This window comes from Bos indicus, chromosome 6 (genome assembly GCF_029378745.1).
Source record: "Bos indicus isolate NIAB-ARS_2022 breed Sahiwal x Tharparkar chromosome 6, NIAB-ARS_B.indTharparkar_mat_pri_1.0, whole genome shotgun sequence".
Taxonomy (NCBI): Eukaryota; Metazoa; Chordata; class Mammalia; order Artiodactyla; family Bovidae; genus Bos; species Bos indicus.
The window spans coordinates 102,870,368-102,893,852 of NC_091765.1; the positions used below are offsets into that span (position 1 = coordinate 102,870,368).

Genomic DNA, 23,485 nt, shown 5'->3' on the forward strand with positions numbered 1-23,485 from the left:
TGATCCCTCTCTACATCTGTAAACTCTGTCTGCTTGATAATACCCAGATCCTTGCTTCCTGAAAGATGCTCAGAGGCTCAGAGCTTAGAGATCAAAACTCTTAATTTTATAACTACAAGAGGTTATTTTTTAAAAGCATAGCAACATATTTATCATTTGTTTTTAAAATATCATTTTTATTAATGATTTGCATTTAATCATATACTTTCACTTAGGATAAAACAGGAGGATAGTCTAAGCCAAAGCAGTCTATAGCATTAGTGAAAAACAGAGAAAACTAGATTATCCTTGATGTACTTGAAGTCAGATTTTTTTTCTATTTTATATATATATAAAAAAAACAACAACTCTGTTTTTCCTCCCATCTCTCAGATCCACAGTACAGTATTAAGTAGCCAGCCTAGCATCTCTGCATTAGCTTTCATTTTTGAAGCTCAAAGCTGTCTAAACATCTCTGGTACCAATAATATGCGAAAGCGTAAACTACAAAGAAAGAGGTTAACATGGGGTTAAAATTTCGGATACCTTGAGATTCAAGAGAGAGTCACCTTTGGTAATGTCACAGTATTTTAAGTGACTATGGGGAAGGCAATGGCACCCCACTCCAGTACTCTTGCCTGGAAAATCCCATGGATGGAGGAGCCTGGTAGGCTGCAGTCCTTGGGGTGGCTGAGGGTCGGACACGACTGAGCAACTTCACTTTCACCTTTCACTTTCCTGCATTGGAGAAGGAAATGGCAACCCACTCCAGTGTTCTTGCCTGGAGAATCCCAGGGACGGGGAAGCCTGGTGGGCTTCTGTCTATGGGGTCGCACAGTCGGACACGACTGAAGTTACTTAGCAGCAGCAGCATGAAAAGGGCAGAAAGTGTGGAGGGCACACTCTTGGTGGATATAAAATCTATATCAGAAACAGAATAAGGTAAGAAAGCACTGTTATGGGCTGACAAAAAAGGGAGAAGCAAGAGAGAGCTTCCAAATGTTGACCTGCATAGGTGTAATCTGTCTCTTTTTTGGAGTACAGCCATCTGCTTAAACTTGGTCTCTAATTGCTAGCTCACACTGCGTACTTGCTGACATTCTGTGGCCAGCAGATTTACTTTAAGAACAGTCTTAAAATGTCCCTGTGTAAATAAGTTCTTTTTGTATTTACTCTCAGGGAGGTAGCTTTGTCCACCTTTAAATGAAAAGAAAAGAAATGAAATCTGTTAAAGAAAAATGACCTCTTAAGTATGTTTACGTAAGCATACAAGTTTTTAAGAGGCATAGATGAAAAATGGATCTATTAAAACTGCATGTATAATCTTGAGAAATAGAAAGACAGGTGATTAGTCTTGTTCATTCTACCATTGCTAATGCCAAACCAATGTTTTTTAATATTAACAGCTTTGAAAAATGTGAAATAGAGCTTTGAAGCATTGACTCTAAATTCAGTTCCACATCATTAAGGTGCATACATCTCGGCCTGGAGCTCATTTATTCATTTCATTTTGATTTTGTGGCCAATCACTGCTTCAAAATGAATATCCTGTACATGATTTATGGCTGCCACAGCACGTTCAGGAAGAAATCTGTATGAAAGAAAAGATGAATGTTTTTCAGTTTAAAATCTTGGACATCAGAGTTAATTTTTGTTGTCAGTTAAAATAACCTGAGAGTTGTCTGGTTTGCATTTAATTTTTTTTTCTGTTCTTCCTTTCTTTCTTTATATATATCTCGCTCTTTGTGTGTGTGTGTGTCTTTTAATACTCACAATTAAAATATTATGCAAGTATAAAGAAAGCACTGCTATATACCATTCTCACCTTCTTATATTAATAAACTCTTGCTTAAACTCTTATGTGAGTAAAGACAAAAATATGAAGGTCTGGGCTTATTTTTGTAAATGTCAATGAATCCTGATGCTAAGAGTTCACAGAGCAATAGCACCAGAATCCATTTAATCAATTTCTCCACCTCTTGAGTTTTTACTGCATATCTATAATATGGTACTTTAAAAGCAGCGACTGCCTTTGAGGAACTTCTTGTTTAACTAAGAGGTTAAGCAACTGGCTCAAATGACTTCACTGGGAATTCTATAAAATGTTTAAAAAAGAAATAATACCATTTCACACAAGCTTTTCCTGAAAGGATAAGAGGAGAGAATACTTTCCAAATCAGTTTATGAGGTAAGTATTATGCTGACCCAAAGTCAAAGACATTACAGAGCAGGGTTAGTTTAATCTTTAGAACGACTCAGTGTGATTCCTTATGTTAGCAAAGTAAAATGGAAAGACCAACGATCCTCTTAATATATTCAGTAAAACTTTTGACAAAATTCACATCTACTCTTGATGAAGACTCTCATCAAAATAATAATAGAAGGGAACTTCTTCAACCTGGTAAAGAGCAAACGAAAAAAATCTACAGCTGGTATCATTCTGAATTATGAAATTGTGACTACTTTCCTCCTAAGATCGGAGACAACGCTTGCACATGCGCTTTCATCAGTCCTCTCTGACATTGCAACAGGAGGTTCTAGCCAGTGTGATAGGGCAAGAACTAGAAAACATAAAGATTGGAAAAAAGAAGAAGCCAAAGTGTCTTGATTTACAGACAATATGATCATTTATGTAAAAATATCTGTTAGAATCTACAAAAAAGCTACTAAAAGTGAGTACAGCAAGGTTGCTAAATACAGATCAAAATGCAAGAATCAAACACATGCAAGTAACAAATAATGGAAAATAGAGATCTTTTAAAATGTCATTTGCAATAGCATCAAAGATTTGAAATACTTTGGGGTAAACCTGAGAAAAAGTGCGTAAGACTTTTTACACTGAAAGCTACATGATGCTGTAGTTTCAATATGTACACATATTGAAAAAGATGAAAAAATAAAAAGAAGAGGTATATTGTGTTCTTTGTGCTCTTGGGTTTGAAGACTCAATAATGTTAAATATGTTCATTCTCCCCCAATTGGTCTATAGATTCAATGCAGTCTTAATCAAAACCCCAGCAGGCTTCTTTATTTTTAGCTAGTTCACCATATTGCATTCTCTTTAAACTGTCTTTCCTTGTCTCTGGCATGAGATTGGGTGGAGACGGTGGATGTAGTAGAGAAAATGATTCATCCTCTTTTTATAGACTGGGTAAGGTAATAACAGAGGCAACTTAACTGTTTTCCCCAGGCATGGAGAGTTTCCATGGCAACTTTCACAACTGAAAGGCTCTCCATAATGATAGCTCTATCAGTGTTTTAGTATTTTAGGTGTTTTGTGCTGTACTTACCTCTCTATTGTTAAGGAGATATTGATATATGATGGTACAAAAATCATTTTCTTATCGGTAAGTATTCCATCTATCAAGCTTCTTACAACTTTGTCTGTCTCCAACACAGGCCATATTCTGTGATTTTAAAAAAAAAGTTGGATTCTTTTTATTTTATTTTTTTTTAAATAATTAATGAAGGCAGGAAAATGATCTTTTCATGAGTTAGGATTTAAAAGTTTCTAGAATTCACTGCTCAAATGCCACCTGCCTCCCCTCCCCCACGCCATGTGGATGTTTCGTTATCATAATCTTCTACTTTCACATCCCACTCTGTGTTTCATGGCTCACTCAGTCAAACCTCAAAACGGTGGAGAGGAATTAGATAGAAGAGCAGGAGAGGAGGCAAGGAAGCCTGATGGGTAGAACTGATCATAGGACAGAAAGAAAACATCTGACATCTTTCTTCAGGGCTCGTTAGCTACAGGAAAAGAAATCTAGAACTAAGTACACTTTCTTTCTTGTGGAGGTGTCCCACAAAGCTGGACTGTTTTGTACTGACTTGCCTGTACTACAGTTTAATGAGAGTTCAAGGTGTGTGTGGGAGTCTTATGTTAAAACTGGGGGGGTGGGATCTTGCATGTACTCAAGACTGTACACATGAGTTCTTGAGAAGTATTCATAACCACAAGCCCAGTGTAGAATGCCCATTAGTACAAGATGATAGCAGGAAATTAAAGTGTAAATGGATTGAAAGTATTGCATCAAAATTAAGATGTCTGAGTGGCTTAATAAATAAAAAGGTTGGGCAGAAGAATTAAGTAGGTAGTGATGGTTTTTCCAGTGGTCATGTATGGATGTGAGAGTTGGACTGTGAAGAAGGCTGAGCGCCAAAGAATTGATGCTTTTGAACTGTGGTGTTGGAGAAGACTCTTGAGAGTCCCTTGGACTGCAAGGAGATCCAACCAGTCCATTCTAAAGGATATCAGTCCTGGGTGTTCATTGGAAGGACTGATGTTGAAGTTGGAACTCCAATACTTTGATTACCAGTTGCGAAGAGCTGACTCATTGGAAAAGACCCTGATGCTGGGAGGGATTGGGGGCAGGAGGAGAAGGGGACGACAGAGGATGAGATGGCTGGATGGCATCACTGACTCGATGGATGTGAGTCTGGGTGAACTCCAGGAGTTGGTGATGGACAGAGAGGCCTGGCGTGCTGCGATTCATGGGGTCGCAAAGAGTAGGACACGACTGAGTGACTGAACTGAACTGAACTGACAGTTATAACTTCCTTCCTTGAGATCTCATGTGATTTATTGCAGATGATGGTGTGATTGAGGTTTTCATGGCATTAAGTGGCAAGCCAGCCAAGAATAATACAAATCTATATTTTTTCTAAATTATGGGGTGCTGCCTCTTTCCTCCCTGATTTCTCCTACCTGATTCTATCAACTCCATCTCTAAGCCAAGCCTGACATTAGTATATGGACATGTCAGCCTTTGCCAAGGAAATTCAGAATCAGGGAGTCTGGGTGGGACCAGTCCCAGATTTTCAGCCTTGCCTGGGTCAGCCCTTAGGGTCACCCTAGGAACCCACACACCTGAGGTCACATTATTTTTGTTTGTTTGTTGGCTTTACCATGCAGCATTCAGGGTCTTAATTCCCCAAGCAAGGATTGAACCCATGCTCCCTGCATTGGAAGCCTGGAGTCATAACTGCTCAACCACCAGGAAAGTCCCTGAGGTTGCATTAGCCTCACTCTTCTCATTTATTTTGCCTTCTCCACCAGAAGACCCTGTCCTCTGGGTACACACTAAGCCTGAATGCTTACCAAGAGGGTTTTTATTGGGCCCAATGAGCCCAGAGTCCCAGTTGTATCATGGTATTTACTAATATACAGTGCTGCGTACTTGTTAAGTGCCTGTGTTCTAACTCAGTTAATGATTCAACTGCCAGGGACTGGCTACAGCTCCAGAGATGACACAGCAGGTTTAGGGTTTCAGAGTCAGTAGCTTCAAATCTGGCATGTGGCGTGTGCATGCTCAGTCGTGTCCGACTCTAATGAGGCTGAGCTTAAAAGGGAATTTCTTAACTCCGTTGTGAGTGTGCACACTAAGGCACCTCAGTTGTGTTCGACTCTTTGTGACCCTATGGACTGTAGCCCAGCAGGCTCCTCTGTCCATGGGATTCTCCAGGCAAGAATACTGGAGTGGGTTGCCATTTTCTCCTCCAGGGGATCTTCCTGACTCAGGGATTGAACCTGTGTTTCCTGCATTGGCAGGTGGGTTCTTCACCATCTAAGCCACCTGGGAATCCCTGTTAACTTTTTTGAATGACTATATTTAGGACTAATTCCCTTCCAATAATAAACTTACTTCACACTAGCAAGCTTAGTATATTTTGTTAACTTGTAGCAGAATGTATACTGGAATTGAGGCAAATTTGTGAGGCAGGTGTATTAATTTTAGGGTCCTTATCCTTCACCTTTCTGCTTTTTTCCCTCTTATTTCAGGGCCAATTTCTCCTCTCTTATGATCTGAGATCCTCCCTTATCAAAGACAAAGTATATATTTACAGAAATTCACCTTGATCATTTTGAGGGTTTTCCTTATGGCTCAGACAGTGAAGAATCTGCCTGCAATGCAGAAGATGTGGGTTCGATCCCTGGGTCACGATCCCCTGGAGAAGGAAATGGCTACCCACTCCAGCATTCTTGCCTGGAGAAGTCCATGGACAGAAGAGCGTGGTGGGCTACAGTCCATGGGGTCACAAAGAGTCAGACATGACTGAGCAAATAACAGTATCACTTTCAAGGGATTAGAGACTCAGTGTATTGCTGTTCTAGAAATGTTTGCATTTTAACGGAAGACAGGGTGGTAACCGTGACCAAATGCATGTGGTTATATTTACTATGTCAATGTTTTCCAAGCCTGTCTCCAGAGTTACCTGATATGGTTGTAAACGAAGCAAAACAAAACAAAATGCCTTATTCTTAGAACTCGTTCCAGTTTACTGAGTCGGAATTTCTAAGGGAGAGGCTAAGAACATTTACTTTTTATGTAAGCACAGGTGATGATTCTTAGGATCAGGCAAGACTGGAAAATGTTGGAGGATTTTTGCCAGCACTATGGTGGGTACTGGGAGGAAGATGGTGGAAATGAGGCAGATTCCTGTGCCTTTCCATACTCTATTTGAGGAAGATGAACCATGAAGGGGAGAAGGGGATGTTAGGTATCATTCATTTTGGGGGTGTGGTTCCAAGAGAAGACACCTCTCCATCCTGCCCACCCCCATTCTCACTCCCTCTTAGCACCTGCGTGTGTGTTGAATCTTTCACCTGGACACGAATTAACACCCATTGCTGGACATGTGGACACAGTGCAGGAAGGAAAGGGTAGGATGAATTGAGAAAGTAGCATCAAAATATATACTCTGTCATGTGTAAAACAGATAACTAGTGGGAAGTTACAATATAACACAGGGAGCCCTGCCCAGCATTTTGTGATGACCTAGGGCGGGGGACGGGGAGCGTGGGTGCGATGGCAGGGAGAGAGGCTCACGAGGGAAGGGGTGTGTATACATATCATGGGCACTCAGTTACTTCAGTGGTGTCTGACTCTTTGCGACCCCATGGCTCATTGCCCGTGAGATTTTCCAGGCAAGAATACTGGAGTAGGATGCCAATTCCTCCTCCAGGCGACCTTCCCAACTCAGGGACTGAACCCACGTCTCCGGCATCTCCTGTATTGCAGGTGTATTCTTTACTGCTGAGCCACCGGGGAAGCCTATATATATATATATTTGAGCTGACTGATTTGGGTTGTTGTATGGCAGAAACCAGCACAACATTGTAAAGCAATTATCCTCCAATTAAAAAAAATAAAAAGTGATAATGTTGAATGTTGAAAAAAAAAACACCCATTGCCTGGATTCATTGGCAGCTAATCTCTCCTGCTAGTCCCTAAAGCATTTTCCCCTTTGTTCATCTAATTTCAAAGTGAAAACATAAAAGCAGTACAGTAACATTAATAAGAAAAAAATGACAAAGAAAAAATGCTTTTCCTTTTCCGTTTTTTTCCCATATTTTCTCAGTTGACCCACCTACAAATTTCTCATGTAATTTTTATAGGAATTTCCCATGTAATTTTCATAGGAATTACTCATGCAATTGTCATAGGAATTTCTCATGTAATTTTCATAGGAATTTCTCATGTAGTTTTCATAGTAATCACTCATGTAATTTTCATACTAATTTCTCATGCTATATTTCTATTCTAACTTGATCTTGGCCTCACCTTGTACTTGGGTTTTTGGTGAACCCAGTATTCACAAAAACTGGGCAGAGACATGAAGTTTTGATACCAGTTTTTCCCAAGGCTTCAAGTTCTGATGTCAGGGCTCGGTGGAAACCAACAGCAGCAAATTTGCTGGAACTGTAAGAGAATTATCCGTCCTTGTTAGCTAAGGAAAAGTGAAACACATTCTTCAACTCTCTGTGAGAAGAAAATGTTGATTTTGCTTGAGAACTAATAAAATCTTCCACTTGGTCATCTATTTTCACATCTGGTTTCACTGAATTGTGACTGTAGCAGTGATAACAACAGAACAAATTCTGCTGCTGCTAAGTCGCTTCAGTCGTGTCCGACTCTGTGCGACCCCATAGACGGCAGCCCACCAGGCTGCCCCGTCCCTGGGATTCTCCAGGCAAGAACACTGGAGTGGGTTGCCATTTCCCTCTCCAATGCATGAAAGTGAAAAGTGAAAGTGAAGTCGCTCAGTCGTGTCCGACTCTTTTCGACCCCATGGACTGCAGCCTACCGGGCTCCTCCATCCATGGGATTTTCCAGGCAGGAGTACTGGAGGGGTGCCATTGCCTTTTCCAAACCAATTCTAATAAAACTTTAACTTCATTACTGCTCACTTTTCCACTCTACATGTAGTTTTCCATGCAATTTTTAAACTTTTTTCTAATCAGTTTTTACTACTATTTTTATTTTGAAATATATGAATCAAGAAGAACATGTTTAGAAAAATTACATAACTAATATCTGTATTAACAAGCTTCTGTGGGACTCTATGCATCTCTACTTTCTCAATGGTTTCTCTCTTGAAATGTAGAGTTCACTTTGGCTTCTTAATTTCATTGTGAACATCTGGAGTAAAAAGACTTTTGGTGTGTTAGTGTGAGCGACCTTCAACATATCACCTTGTCTTTTTCCTTTGAGTTTCCCATCTTTAAAATGCTGGTAATAAAATACATGACTGTCTTGAGGATTAAATTGCATAATAACTCTATTACTTAAAAGTAATATGCATAATAACTTTATTACCTATAAGGAGCTATGTAATGTTAATTGTATTTTTGACCCAGATGACAATAAGAACAATAAAGTTAAAGGTTGACTCTTTCTTAAAGGAAAAGAAAAAAGGGAAACTATTAGTACATTGGGTTTCCACATTTCTAAACATTAAAACAATATTGCATGTTTAATCTGTGAAATTCTGATTTGTGTTTTACAATGGTAGAGGCAGTTTGAAATAAACATTTGTATGTGCATGGACACCTTAACCTACAGTGAAACTTAACCTACAGTGAAACTTAACTACATCTGTGACTACTTTCACTGTCAGAAATAATTTGATTCATGACTAAATTCAAACTTGAACATGGATGTGCAGGTAAACAATAAACCAACTATCTACCCAGCCACTGATAAACATGTTAACAAGTTAAATTTTTCTATGAGGTTGATATAAGGCTGGAATAAGAAAATGAGATGCCATCGAAGGAGGTACAAAGAAAAGATTTTTTGCAAATAGTGAATCCTGATGAAAGTGAAAGAGGAGAGTGAAAAAGTTGGCTTAAAGCTCAACATTCAGAAAACGAAGATCATGGCATCTGGTCCCATCATTTCATGGCTGATAGATGGGGAAACAGTGGAAACAGTGTCAGACTTTATTTTTGGGGGCTCCAAAATCACTGCAGATGGTGATTGCAGCCAAGAAATTAAAAGACGCTTACTCCTTGGAAGGAAAGTTATGACCAACCTAGATAGCATATTCAAAAGCAGAGACATTACTTTGCCAACAAAGGTCCGTCTAGTGAAGGCTATGGTTTTTCCAGTGGTCATGTATGGATGTGAGAGTTGGACTGTGAAGAAGGCTGAGTGCCAAAGAATTGATGCTTTTGAACTGTGGTATTGGAGAAGACTCTTGAGAGTCCCTTGGACTGCAAGGAGATCCAACCAGTCCATCCTAAAGGAGATCAATTCTGGGTGTTCATTGGAAGGACTGATGTTGAAGCTGAAACTCCAATACTTTGGCCACCTCATGCGAAGAGTTGACTCATTGGAAAAGACTCTGATGCTGGGAGGGATTGGGGGCAGGAGGAGAAGGGAACGACAGAGGATGAGATGGCTGGATGGCATCACTGACTCGATGGACATGAGTTTGAGTAAACTTCGGGAGCTGGTGATGGACAGGGAGGCCTGGTGTGCTGCGGTTCATGGGGTTGCAAAGAGTCAGACACAAATGAGCGACTGAACTGAACTGAGGGCCTTCTTACCTTCTTCTTTTTATATCCTAGTTGTCTGTTGTTTTGTTGTTGTTTAGTCGCTAAGTTGTGTCCAACTCTTTTGTGACACCATGGACTGTAGTCTGCCAGGCTCCTCTGTCCATGGGATTTTCCAGACTAGACTACTGGAGTGGGTTGCCATTTTCTTCTCCAGGGGATCTTCCCAACCCAGGATCAAACCCTCATCTCCTACACTGGCAGGTAGATCTTTACCACTGAACCACCAGGGAAGCCCGTGTCCTTGGTAGACCATGGAGTATGCTATCTGCATTTTTGAATATGGTAGAGGCTTTCTCTCAAACTTTCTCTCTCATTCTCTGCCTCTCTCTCTCTCTCACACGCACACACACACACACACACACAGTCTCTCATGACACAAGCACGCTGGAAAATGGTTTGTTCCAGTGGCCACTCTGTTTAGCTTTTCTTGGGCACAAGGACCATTGCACAGACTTATGTTCATTTGGACTTATCTGCATGTTTTGCTTCTTAGCCTGTGAATTCCTCATTTCTTTTATGAACATCTACTCATTCCAGGATACAATGGAAACATCCTTGGCACTACTCTTTTCTTTCATTGCTGTGCAGAGGAGTTTTCAGAAATTTAAAAATATTTTAAATGATGATGAGTTTCATTATTTTACGAGAAGTCATTTTTAGGAGTTTATTCCAAATTACTATATATATTCTATAAATCCAAATTAACTGTATGAGATTTCTTTAGTTTTTATTTTTTGCAAGACATTTGATTCATTTTGATATTTGGCAAAACTAATACAATTATGTAAAGTTTAAAAATAAAATAAAATTAAAAAAAAGAAAAAGAAGAAAATTTAAAAAAATAATATAAAAAAAAAACAAAGATGAAGAAAACATAATTATAGCTCTCAGAAAAGAATTACAAAATGAAATAAATTACCTGTTAGGAAAATTGGAATCTGAGGTCTAATAAACCCTTAAAGGGGCTCCTCAGGTTTCACTAGTGGTAAAGAACATGCTTTTCAATGCAGGAGATGAAAGAGCTATGGGTTCATTCCTTGGGTTGGGAGGATCCCCTGGAGAAGGGCATGGCAATGCACTTCAATATTCTTGCCTTGGGGAATATCATAGATCGAGGAGCCTGTTGGGCTACAGTCCATGGGGTCTCAAAGAGTTGGACAGGACTGACGCGACTTAGCATGGATGCATGCAAATACTTACAAGTGTAAAAATATGTAACACTGCTAGAAAGTAATACTTACCAATATGGAATAAGATAAGGAATCACTCCGTGGCCGCACACTGAAGCCACTGTGACAATGTGGCCATGGTTTCTCCTTATCATTGATGGAAGAAGTGCTTTTGTGATCTTCAGAATCATTGCAGAGAGAAAAGTAACAATGACACAAGTGTTAGATTTCCCAACTATGTAGTTTTATTTTTTTAATTAATTAATTTATTTTAATTGGAGGATAATTACCTGACTGAAGGTTTTTGCCATATATCGACATGAATCAGCCACAGGTGCACATGTGTCCCCTCATCCTGAACCTCCCTCCCCCCTCCCTCCCCATCCTATCCCTCTGGGTTGTCCCACAGCACCAGTTTTGAGTGGCCCTGATTCATGAATTGAACTTGCACTGGTCGTCTATGTTCCATATGGTAATATTCACATTTCAATGCTATTCTCTCAAATCATCCCCCTCCTCACCTTCTCCCGCTTTATATATATATGAAGTATTACATATTTTTAAACTTGTAAGAGGTTGCCACGCCCTTCTCCAGGGGATCTCCCAGCCCAGGGATCGAATCCACAGCTCTTTCATCTGTTCTTTGCATCTGTGTCTCTTTTGCTGCCTTGCATATAGGGTTGTTGTTACCGTGGTGGTTTTATTTTTAAGACAAAATGTCTTTTGAAACAACTTTTACAATGAAATGAAATGTGTGCCAAGATTCCATGATTATTTCTCTATCAGTGATAGAAATGAAAAATGATTGGAACGATTGGTTTAAGCTGACACTGAGTGCTATGTACCGTGTACCACATGCCAAAAACTCATCTTAATATCCCTTTCCTTCCCTTCAGAGGGAATCCATAAACTCTCTTTTATGGATCCAACAATGTTATTAACAGAAAAACTCAAGAGTTTTCAGAACTGAAAAAATTCCAGATGGTAATCTTATATCTTGCGATTTCTTTGGTTTGGGACTTTAGCTTTCTAACAGGAAGAGTTAAAACCCTGTGTAGTTATATCAGTTTCAGTAGAAAAAGTTGAGTCCTATACTGATGGTCATTAGGCAACTTGATTAGGTTTAGTATCTCCTGTTTGTAATATTGTGCATCATATATTGATGCCATAGGAAACAAAAGTCTTTCTTTTCCTCCAAAAAGCTTTCTGTTTTGTGAGAAATATCAATAATATTTTATGAGAATTTTATAAGTCCACCCTATAGACCCTATGCAAATTCATAGAGCCAGAACTGCTAAACCACGGCACCCCCAAATTCCTGACCCACAGAAACTGTGAGAGGAAAGTAAACATTTATTCTTGCTTTAGTTCACTGAGTTTTGTTGTGTAGCTATAGAGAGTGACAATAAACTGTGGAAAATTCTTCAAGAGATGGGAATACCAGACCACCGGACCTGCCTCTTGAGAAGCCTATATGCAGGTCAGGAAGCAACAGTTAGAACTCGACATGGAACAACAGACTGGTTCCAAATAGGAAAAGGAGTTCGTCAAGGCTATATATTGTTACCCTGCTTATTTAACTTCTATGCAGAATACATCATGAGAAACACTGGGCTGGAAGAAGCACAGGCTGGAATCAAGATTGCTGGGAGAAATATCAATAACCTCAGATATGCAGATGACACCACCCTTATGGCAGAAAGTGAAGAGGAACTCAAAAGCCTCTTGATGGAAGTGAAAGAGGAAAGTGAAAAAGTTGGCTTAAAGCTCAACATTCAGAAAACGAAGATCATGGCATCTTGTCCCATCATTTCATGGGAAATAGATGAGGAAACAGTGGAAACAGTGTCAGACTTTATTGTTTGGGGCTCCAAAATCACTGCAGATGGTGATTGCAGCCAAGAAATTAAAAGACGCTTACTCCTTGGAAGGAAAGTTATGACCAACCTAGACAGCATATTCAAAAGCAGAGACATTACTTTGCCAACAAAGGTCCGTCTAGTGAAGGCTCTGGTTTTTCCAGTGGTCATGTATGGATGTGAGAGTTGGACTGTGAAGAAGGCTGAGCACCAAAGAATTGATGCTTTTGAACTGTGGTATTGGAGAAGACTCTTGAGAGTCCCTTGGACTGCAAGGAGATCCAACCAGTCCATTCTGAAGGAGAACGGTCCTGGGTGTTCTTTGGAAGGAATGATGCTGAAGCTGAAACTCCAATACTTTGGCCACCTCATGCAAAGAGTTGACTCATTGGAAAAGACGCTGATGCTGGGAGGGATTAGGGGCAGGAGGAGAAGGGGATGACAGAGGATGAGATGGCTGGATGGCATCACTGACTCGATGGACGTGAGTCTGAATGAACTCCAGGAGTTGGTGATGGACAGGGAGGCCTGGTGTGCTGCGATTCATGGGGTCACAAAGAGTCGGACATGACTGAGCGACTGAACTGAACTGATAGAGAGTGAATGCATGGAGTCTCTTCATAGTTCAGTGGAAATAATAATTCATTATCATTAGCATATGTAAAGGATTTTGGAAAATGAGGAAAAATATCTCTTTTTTCTTCTGTCTCCTGGAATCCAGCTCTGTCCTAGGTTCCACACTAACACGGAGGCTCTGGAAGATTAATTCATATAAATGTTCTCTACAAAGGCACATTTCCGTCTCTCACAAAACCAACCAATCTTAAGAGGTCTGTAGAGCCATATCTCTAAGCTCCAACCTGATGTAGACCTTGTTCCAGATTTCCATTTAAAATAGTCTCCTACTCCTATATAACGCAAGTAGGGAGCTCTTTGTCCTTTCTATTCTACAATTCCATGACATAAGGTCACAAGGGAATGTACACAATATGTATTTTCTCTAAAGCACCGAAAAGACATACACTGACAATCCTTAGCAAACAAAACAAACAAGTGTTAGTTGCTCAGTCATGTCCAGCTCTTTGCGATGCCATGGACTGAAGCTCGCTAGGCTCCTCTGTCCACGGGATTCTCCAGACTAGAATACTGGAGTGGGTTACCATTTCCTTCTCCAGGGGATCTTCCCAATCCAGGGATGGAACCCGGGCCTCCTGCACTGCAGGCAGATGCTCTACTGTTTAAGCTGCCAGGGAAGCCCTATCCTTAGAAAAGTGCCACAAATATCCGGTTGGCTAAAAAGTTCATTCGGATTTGCCATCAGCTGGCAAAACCAGTACGAACATTTTGGCCAACCCAATATTCTTTTTGCGTGCCTAGTACGTACCAGGCTTTGTGTAGGTACTGGTGGATGAAACAGACTAACTAGCCTACATTCTGGTGAGTTGTGTTTCCTTGAACCCTGTGCCCTTCTGTCAGTTGTTATTCAGTTGCCAAATTGTGTCTGACTCTTTGCGACCCCATGAACTGCAGCATGCCACGACGCCTTCTGTCAGAGACACCAATATTTGATGATTGTTGTTTTTAGTTCAGTTCAGTTCAGTTCAGTCGCTCAGTCGTGTCCGACTCTTTGCAACCCCATGAATCACAGCACACCAGGCCTCCCTGTCCATCACCAACTCCCAGAATTCACTCAGACTCACGTCCATCGAGTCAGTGATGTCATCCAGCTATCTCATCCTCTGTCATCCCCTTCTCCTCTTGCCCCCAATCCCTCCCAGCATCAGAGTCTTTTCCAATGAGTCAACTCTTCGCATGAGGTGGCCAAAGTACTGGAGTTTCAGCTTTAGCATCATTCCTTCCAAAGAACACCCAGGACCGTTCTCCTTCAGAATGGACTGGTTGGATCTCCTTGCAGTCCAAGGGACTCTCAAGAGTCTTCTCCAACACCACAGTTCAAAAGCATCAATTCTTTGGTGCTCAGCCTTCTTCACAGTCCAACTCTCACATCCATACATGACCACAGGAAAAACCATAGCCTTGACTAGACGGACCTTTGTTGGCAAAGTAATGTCTCTGCTTTTGAATATGCTGTCTAGGTTGGTCATAACTTTCCTTCCAAGGAGTAAGTGTCTTTTAATTTCATGGCTGCAGTTGTCCATCCAGAAGGACGTGAACTCAATTATGAATTTCATGTACCTTAAGAGAAGTTGTCAAACATGCACAACCTAGGGATGTTTCTGACTCACACTCACCCAAAAATGTCCTAAGATGTTGACCTCAAAAGTTTTGGTGATCTCCTCATCCTTTGTACTAAGAAGGTCAGCTGGATATATTGCCCCAGCGTTATTCACCACGATGGTTACATCACCAACTTCTTTCTTTACCTTTTGAAATAGAAAGAACAGTCATTGGGTGCATTAGAAATAGAAAGCTCATTGGATGTATTATAGAAACTCAAAGTTTTGGGACTAATATCATCCAGGGATCAGATTCTTTATTCTAGTTGATGAGATCGCTGAGAGTTCAAGGGGAAAAGAGCATTAGCCCAAAGTGTGGTTACAAAAGGAACACTATCATAAAACTGGGATAAACTGGTTTTTTAACAGCTAAATTTCAGTACCTAGTACATCATAGATTTTTTTTTTTTTTGGTAACTTACCAATAAAGTGAAATTAGTGTTTTGTTGATTAACTGATATATCAGTTCTAATCAAACATTTAAAAACTGTTAGTTGAGTAATCCTAGTTTCCCCACCTAGGTCATGTGTACTGGCTAGATGACCTTGGTCTGACATATCTGTTCTTACCACATGTTTTTAAAGTGCTAATTGGGTAATCTTGGCTTCTCCACCTGCTAGCTACATGACCTTTGATTTCACCTCTTTGAATCTCAATTTGCTCATCAGTCAAATGAGGTTTATAGAGTTATTGTAGGGATTAAAGGGTGAAAATGTCTATCAACATGCTTGGTCTAATGTATTTGATATTTACTCTTAAGCATTGTTATTATAATTAATATACATTTTCTATAGAAGATTAGTTTGGCACCAACATAAAATCCCAAAGAAAAATAATTAAAGGAAAAAACAAAGGAACTTCTGTAAAGGTGATAGGACTAAAAGGAAGACTAGAACATGATCCTTTTCCCTGGTGATAAATCTTTGTTCTTTCACTCTGTACTATTGCTCGAACTTCTGATCAGAATGAAGTTGACTAATAATACAAAACAATAATAATAGGCAGAGTTGAGTGGATCATATGGAAGAAAAAAGTGTATGTCCTTCCTTGTAAACACAGCTACCTCAGTTAGCAGAGGCTAAAAAAAAAAAATCGAATTTAAATTAGGCTGTCATAAAGAACCTTTTCATATTCCACGTAAAGGGACATAAAACCATGGGAAGAAATTTGTACCCTGGAGTCTCACCTGGTTTACGGAGCTATAAATCTCTTCTCTGTTACTGCAGTCTACCACAAACACGTGTGTAGTGGCCCCTAGTTTTCTGCATTCTGCTGCAGTTTCCTCAACACCATGCTGTAATTGGGAAAAAACAAATTCTGAAAGATGTAGGTCAGTGAGTAGACAACAGGGAGGTAGAAAATAGCTGAGATTAAATTTTTTCAAAGATTAAAATACAGAGGACTTCCCTGGTGCTCCCATGGTTAAGAATCTGCCTTCCAATGCAGGGGACACAGGTTCAATCCCTGGTCGGGGAACTAAGATCCCACATGCTGTGGAGCAACGAAGCCCGTGTGTCACAAGTAGAGAAACCCCACCAAAACTAGAGAAAGCTTGCTGCAACAGAAGCCCGTGCAGCCAAAAAAAAAAAGAAAAAAAATTGAAACAGAATTTCCTCCTTGTTTCTGAGCAAATTTCATGAGAGACACTGCTTGACTAATCTGCAGAGGTCACAACCTGGCTTTTCTGCCGGGGAAGGCTCATATTCGTCTCGTGTGTTTCCACCTTGTTAAGCTGTATTCTCATAAAGAACATGCTTGAAAGATACTGCTCTTTGTGGTGTCATGAAGGGAGATGTTCAAGTATGGAGAAGAAAAGAAAAATCAACAGTATATTTACCATATATTTGTTGAGCACCAATTATGTAATAGACAGTAAAACATAAATTCTAAATTAGTGGTAATTTTAAACTATATACCTCTGCCCATCAGACTTTTCTCGACAATTTTGCTTTAATCCTCTAGAAAGGAAGGAGGAAGAAGGATCCTTATTTGAGAAAATCTTTCATGGAGAGACTATGCTACTAATTCCAGGGCCGTAAGATTATGTTCTTTAGGTGTCCTGGAGTAAAAATGGGCAAATGACATGGGATGGATTCTTGTCTATGTAACTGCTTTGCTCGTAACTCCAGGACATAGAGACAGAGGAACTCATTTTCAGCCTAAATTCAAAGACCTCTTTCTAAAATAAAGTCACCCTGATGCTTCTTAACCTGCATTTCTGGAAAATTAGCATTCTTTTCAAGTTCTGACATCTGTTGAATTTCATAAAGAAGATTATAAAGTATTTAAAATTATACTTTTTCCTTTCAGAATTTGTTAGCTCTTCTCTGTGATGAAGAGTCAAGATGTCTTGAAAGCCCTTTTGGCATGTTGGGAGGTTAGTAGTGTGGTTGTTATTTGGGGCTATCCCCGAGTGAGTGTTGGGTGGTTTTGCTTTTCCAGTAGGGATGACTAATAATATGAAACAATAATAATAGGCAGAGTTAAGTGGTTTGCATGGAAGGAAAAAGTATATATCCTTCATCCAAGGTCATTGTCCCTCACAGATTTCTGAGGAGTTTCAGAAGTATAAAGAAGGAGGTCAGGAGACTCATTATTTGGGTTTTAGCTGGGAGCTTGTTCATTGCAGATTACAAGATGACACTCTTTTATCTCTAGAGTTAAGGTCAGTCGAGAGCTATTAGTAATCTAAGTTTTCATCAGATGCTGAGCTAGAAAACTGCAAGATGTAATGTCTTGTCTTCATAAGCAAAATTCTTGCTTCAACTCCAGCGTGTGGTGTGAACTCCACTTGTCACAGTTCAGATTTAATGTGAATAAACTGTTAACATGACTTGTTGTGTAAGGCAAAAGAAGCCAGCATAACAGAAAGACAGTTGATAGCTAAAGGAGATTTGGATTACACTTACAGCCTTAGAGTGAATCATGTACTATCTTAAATGTTCAACCATAAAAATGCAAGGGCTCAAAGAGACCCTGTGAGGCTAGGTGACCTATCATTCAGGCAGAATCTTAAATAAGTCATTTTTACTTCTTATCATTGGGATTTAAAAAATGCATAAAAGATGTCAGGTCTTTCTCCCAAAATATACATCTGGAGGGATCCAGAGTTTAAATTTCATCAAGCTCTTCTCATGAATTTATACTTACTTATTTATTTTTTTGATAAACACCTGAGAACAGCAAGCAGTTATTTTCTCAATTTGTAAATTCTTGTCCTTTTCTTGAAAGTGTATTGAAATCTTTTCAAGGACCAAACTGATGCCAAATAACTTTTATGTGAATCAGCTTATCTTAAGTGCTCATATCTGTTATATAAAAATATAACAATTTTTTGTGTGTAATGTAATATTATTTACTAAATAGAAAGAACCAGAGAACAAGTTTTCTAAATTCAAAAGACATTTCTGAAGGTCTTAAGAAAATAGGTGCCAGTTAGACATGTTGGCAAAGAACAGTAACATATGGCAACTAAAGTCTCACTGTGATTTGTAGAAACACTAACTCTCAAAAAAAAAAACAAAAAAAAACTGGATATTTTTTTTCCTATCCTAAAATTCTGCAAGCATTTTTTCTGTGAATATTTGCGTGGCCGAGTCAGAATTCAAAAGTTTAGGAGGTACCCTGGATCCTGGTGTTCCAGTAGTTAAGAGTCAGTACTTCTAAAGCAAGGGGCATGGGTTCAATTCCTGGTGGGGGAACTAGAATTCTGCATGCCATGTGGTGCAGCGAAAAAATTTTAAAAATAAGAACAAAGCAAAAGTTTAGGGAAAATGATACAAGATTTCAGTTGAGAGTAGTTAATTTAGTGTTTACAAATATCAATAGCAAAAAAAAAAAAAAAAAAAAATACATGTGCCCAAGAAAAAGTCTGATGCTCTTCATGGAAGTGTATTAAACATGACCAACATTTCCTATAGCCAGGCATTGTTTTAAGCACTTAAATAGTAATTTGTTTAGTCTTTCTTTCTGTTAAGAGCCAGATGGTAAACATATTAGGGTTCTGTGCATGTGAGAGTTGGGCACCAAGAGATTCTGTTACATGTTCTTTGTTTTCCATCTGGTTTTTGCCTGGACAGCCCTTTAAAAAATACATTTCTAGCTCAACAGGCTGCTCTGGGAGCTGGCCCACTGGCTGTAGTGTGTTAACACCTGTCCTTAACCCATCCTGTGAACTGTTATCCCCATTTCAGAGACAAGGAAACTGAGGCTGGGAGAAATTAAGTGATCGTTCAATTTAAACAGTTTGGAAGTAGCCTGGCTCCTGAATCTGTTATCAAACCAGCATATCAGGACACAAAAATCACTGCTAAGGTCTCAGTGAAGTTTCCATCAAACCATCCTGATGCATGTGTAGAGTAAGGCTCTAGGAAATGTAGTTAACACACTTTGAACAAGAAAAATACCAAGATAAGCAAATGCTAAGTCAAATAAATTTAAAAACACCCATCTCACTTGTATGGGCCCTCCCTGGTGGGTAACTTTAAAAGATGGGCAGATGAATCCAGTACCTTATTAATATCCCACAGAACCAGTCTGCTCTTCCGTTTTGCAAATTCATAGGCGGTCTGCCTGCCTATTCCATGCCCGGCTCCTGTAATGAGAACAATCTCTCCAGCCACAGATTTTCTCCTCCTGGGAATGAAGACCTTCACCAGAGATTCCAAGTAGGAATAAATGATGATGAGCAGAAGCAGAAGGAGATCCAAGATAATCTTCATGGCTCTGCTCTGCACTTTTCTCCTCTGCCTCAGCTCCTGTCTAGTCTCAGCAAAGTGCCCTCCTCTTCAAACAGCTTCAGGAATGAGCTGTATTTCAGGTGTTGATAGGGCTGGCCAAAGTAGTGACGATTTGTAGGCAGGTTTTGGTCATGTGTTCTAACGTGTTAGACACCACTTGAGCTTTTGAAGCTGGGCCGATTGTTAGTAAAAATTTGGCACAGGGACAAGGGAACTCTAGAAAAGGTTCTAGAAAACTCTGGACTTGCTTTCTGAGAAGCATTTCTGTACTATGTTTCATCACGTCAACTGAAAAAAAAAAGATGCACAACCTAAAAGCTGAGTGTGCGTGTCCGTGTTAGTCGCTGTCGTATCTGCCTCTTTGTGATCCCATGAACTGCAGCCCGCCAGTCTTCTCTGTCCTTGGAATTTTTCAGGCAAGAATACTGGAATGGGTCGCCATTCCCTTCTCCAGGGGATCTTCCAGACCAAGGGATCGAACCTGTGTCTCCCACATTGCAGGTGGATTCTTTACTGTCCAATGAGGACTATAGGCTGACATTACAGCCTGTCAGACAGTACTGTTCCAAAGATGTAAAGTGAAGTTGCTAAGTCGTGTCTGACTCTGTGATCCCATATACTGTAGCCTGCTAGGCTCCTCCATCTATGGGATTCTCCAGGCAAGTATACTGGAGTGGGTTGCCATTTCCTTCTCCAGGGCATCTTCCCAACACAGGGATCAAACCCGAGTCTCCCGCCCTGCGGGCAGACTCTTTACTGTCTGAGCCACCAGGGGCTCCCCAAAGATGTCAGGAGGTGGTCCAGTGGCTAAGGCTCTGTTCCCAGTGCTGAGGGCCTGAGTTTGGTCCTTGGTTGGGCAACAAGATCCCACATGCCCACTTGATTTTGCCTTCCAGGATGTCTGGCCCTAGGTGAGTGATCACACCATCAGGGTTATCTGGGTCATTAAGATCTTTTTTGTATGTTATCCTATGTATTCTTGCCACCTCTTCTTAATACCTTCTGCTTCCATTAGACCCATGCCATTTCTGCCCTTAACTCTACCCTTTTTTACATGAAATCTTCCCTTGGTATCTTTATTTTTCTTGAAGAGATCTATAGTCTTTTCCATTCTATTGTTTTCCTCTATTTCTTTCCATTGTTCACTTAGGAAAGCTTTGTCTTTCTTGCTATTCTTTGGAACTCTGCATTCAGGTGGCTTTATCTCTCCTTTGCCTTTTGCTTTTCTTCTTTTCTCAGCTATTTGTAAGGCCTCCTCAGACAACTATTTTGCCTTTTTGCATTTCTTCTTCTTGGGGATGGTTTTGATCCCTGCCTCCTGTACAGTGTTACGAAACTCCGTCCATAGTTCTTCAGGCATTCTGTCTTTCATATCTAATCCCTTGAATCTATTTGTCATTTCCACTGTATAAAGGATTTGACTTAAGTCATACCTGAATGGCCTAGTACTTTTCCCTACTTTTTTCAATTTAAGTCTGAATTTTGCAATAAGGAGTTCATGATCTTAACCACAGTCAGCTCCTGGTCTTGTTTTTGCTGACTATATAGAGCTTCTCCATCTTTGGCTGCAAACAATATATTCAATTTGATTTCAGTATTGACCATCTGGTGATGTCCATGTGTAGAGTCACCTTTTGTGTTGTTGGAAGAGGGTGTTTGCTATGACCAGTGTGTTCTCTTAGCAAAACTCTGTTAGCCTTTGCCCTGCTTCATTGTGTCCTCCAAGGCCAAATTTGCTGTGACTCCAGGTATCTCTTGACTTTCTACTTTTGCTTTCCAGTCCTCTATGATGAAAAGGATATCTTTTTTTTTTTTTTTTTGGTGTTAGTTCTAGAAGGTTTTGTAGGTCTTCACAAAACTGTTCAACTTCAGCTGTTCAACCCACAAACTGTAGAACAATTAAACCAAAAAGTTCTCATAATGTTACAAAAGTTCTAGGGCCCACAACAGATTTCCCAACCTGGGGATCTGGCAAAAGGACTGAGAATCCCCAGGGAATGTGACTTTGAAGGCCAGCGGGATTTGATTACAGAACTTCCACAGGACTGGGGAAGCAGAGACTTTTGGAGAGCACAAACAAAACCTCACGTGCACCAGGACCCAGGAGAAAGGAGCAGTGACCTCACAAGAGACTGAACACTCACTTGCCTGTGAGTGTTCAGGAGTCTCTGGCGGAGGTATGTGTTGACAGTGGTCTGCTGCAGGGTCAGGAACACTGACTGCAGCAGTCCTGGGAGGTTCGACATGCTGGCATAAGTCCTTTTGGAGGAGGTCACCATTCCCCCACCATAGTTTGGCCTCAGGTCAACCTACAGGGAAGGAACACAGCCCCATCCATCAGCATAAAAATGGATTAAAGATTTACTGAACATGGCCTTGCTCATAAGAGCAAGACCCAGTTTTCCCCACAGCCAATCCCTCCCAATCAAGAAGCTTCCATAAACCTTATATCCTCATCCATCAGAGGGCAGACAGAATGAAAACCACAGTCACAGAAAACTAACCAAACTGATCACATGGATCATAGCCTTGTCTAGTCAATGAAACTATGAGCCAACCATGAACAGTATGAAAAGGCAAAGAGATATGACTCTGAAAGATGAACTCCCTACCAACATAGGTGCCTAATATGCTACTAGAGAAGAGTGGAGAAATAACTTCAGAAGGAATGATGAGACTGAGCCAAAGCAGAAACAAAGCCCAGTTGTGGATGTGTCTGGTGGTGAAAGTAAAGTCCGGTGCTGTAAAGAACAATATTGCATAGGAACCTGGAATGTTAGATCCATGCTGCTGCTGCTGCTGCTGCTGCTAAGTCGCTTCAGTCGTGTCCGACTCTGTGTGACCCCATAGACGGCAGCCCACCAGGCTTCCTCATCCCTGGGATTCTCCAGGCAAGAATACTGGAATGGGTTGCCATTTCCTTCTCCAATGCATAAAAGTGAAAAGTGAAAGTGAAGTCGCTCAGTCGTGTCCAACCCTTAGCAACCCCATGGACTGCAGCCCACCAGGCTCCTCCATCCATGGGATTCTCCAGGCAAGAGTACTGGAGTGGGGTGCCATGAATCAAGGTAAATTGGATGGGGTCAAACAGGAGTTGGCAAGAGTGAACACTGGCATTTTAGGAATCAGTGAACTAAAATGGATGGATAAGGGAAAATTTAATTTAGATAACCAATATATCTACTTACTGTGGGAAGAATCCCTTAGAAGAAATGGAGTAGCCCTCATAGTCGACTAAGATCTGGTGCAGTCAAATAAATAAAAAACTGATATTTTGTTAAACAAACAAACAAAAAGCTCTGAAGAGGTAAGGAGGAGCCTATAGTGTTAGTTACTTAGTCATGTCTGACCCTTTGTGACACCAGGGAATGTAGCCTCCTGTTAGGCTTCTCTGTCCATGGAATTCTCCAGGCAAGAATACTGGAGTGGGTTGCCATTCCCTTCTCCAGAGGATCTTCCTGACCCAGGAATAAAACCCACGTTTCCTGCGTTGCAGGCAGATTCTTTACCATCTGAGCCACCAGGGAAGTTGTAGGTATCGAGTAGGATAATCAAATAGTTTAGAAATCCCATTGTTGTTCAGTAGCTCAGTCATGTCCAACTCTTTGCGTCCCCACGGACTGCAGCACGCCAGGCTTCCCTGTCCTTCACCATCTCC

General features: G+C 40.5%; 1 protein-coding gene across 1 annotated transcript; it reads right to left on the bottom strand.

The window, feature by feature from the left end:
* Positions 1-155: 155 nt before the first annotated feature.
* Positions 156-19,932, bottom strand: HSD17B13 (hydroxysteroid 17-beta dehydrogenase 13). Its single transcript, XM_019963070.2, has 7 exons — positions 19,600-19,932; positions 16,275-16,382; positions 15,104-15,235; positions 11,065-11,171; positions 7,545-7,682; positions 3,270-3,386; positions 156-1,570 (listed from the first exon to the last, which is right to left on the bottom strand). The coding sequence occupies exons 1-7, from the start codon at positions 19,807-19,809 to the stop codon at positions 1,480-1,482; spliced, it is 903 nt and encodes a 300-aa protein (XP_019818629.1). The 5' UTR covers positions 19,810-19,932; the 3' UTR covers positions 156-1,479.
* Between the last annotated feature and the right edge of the window lie 3,553 nt (positions 19,933-23,485).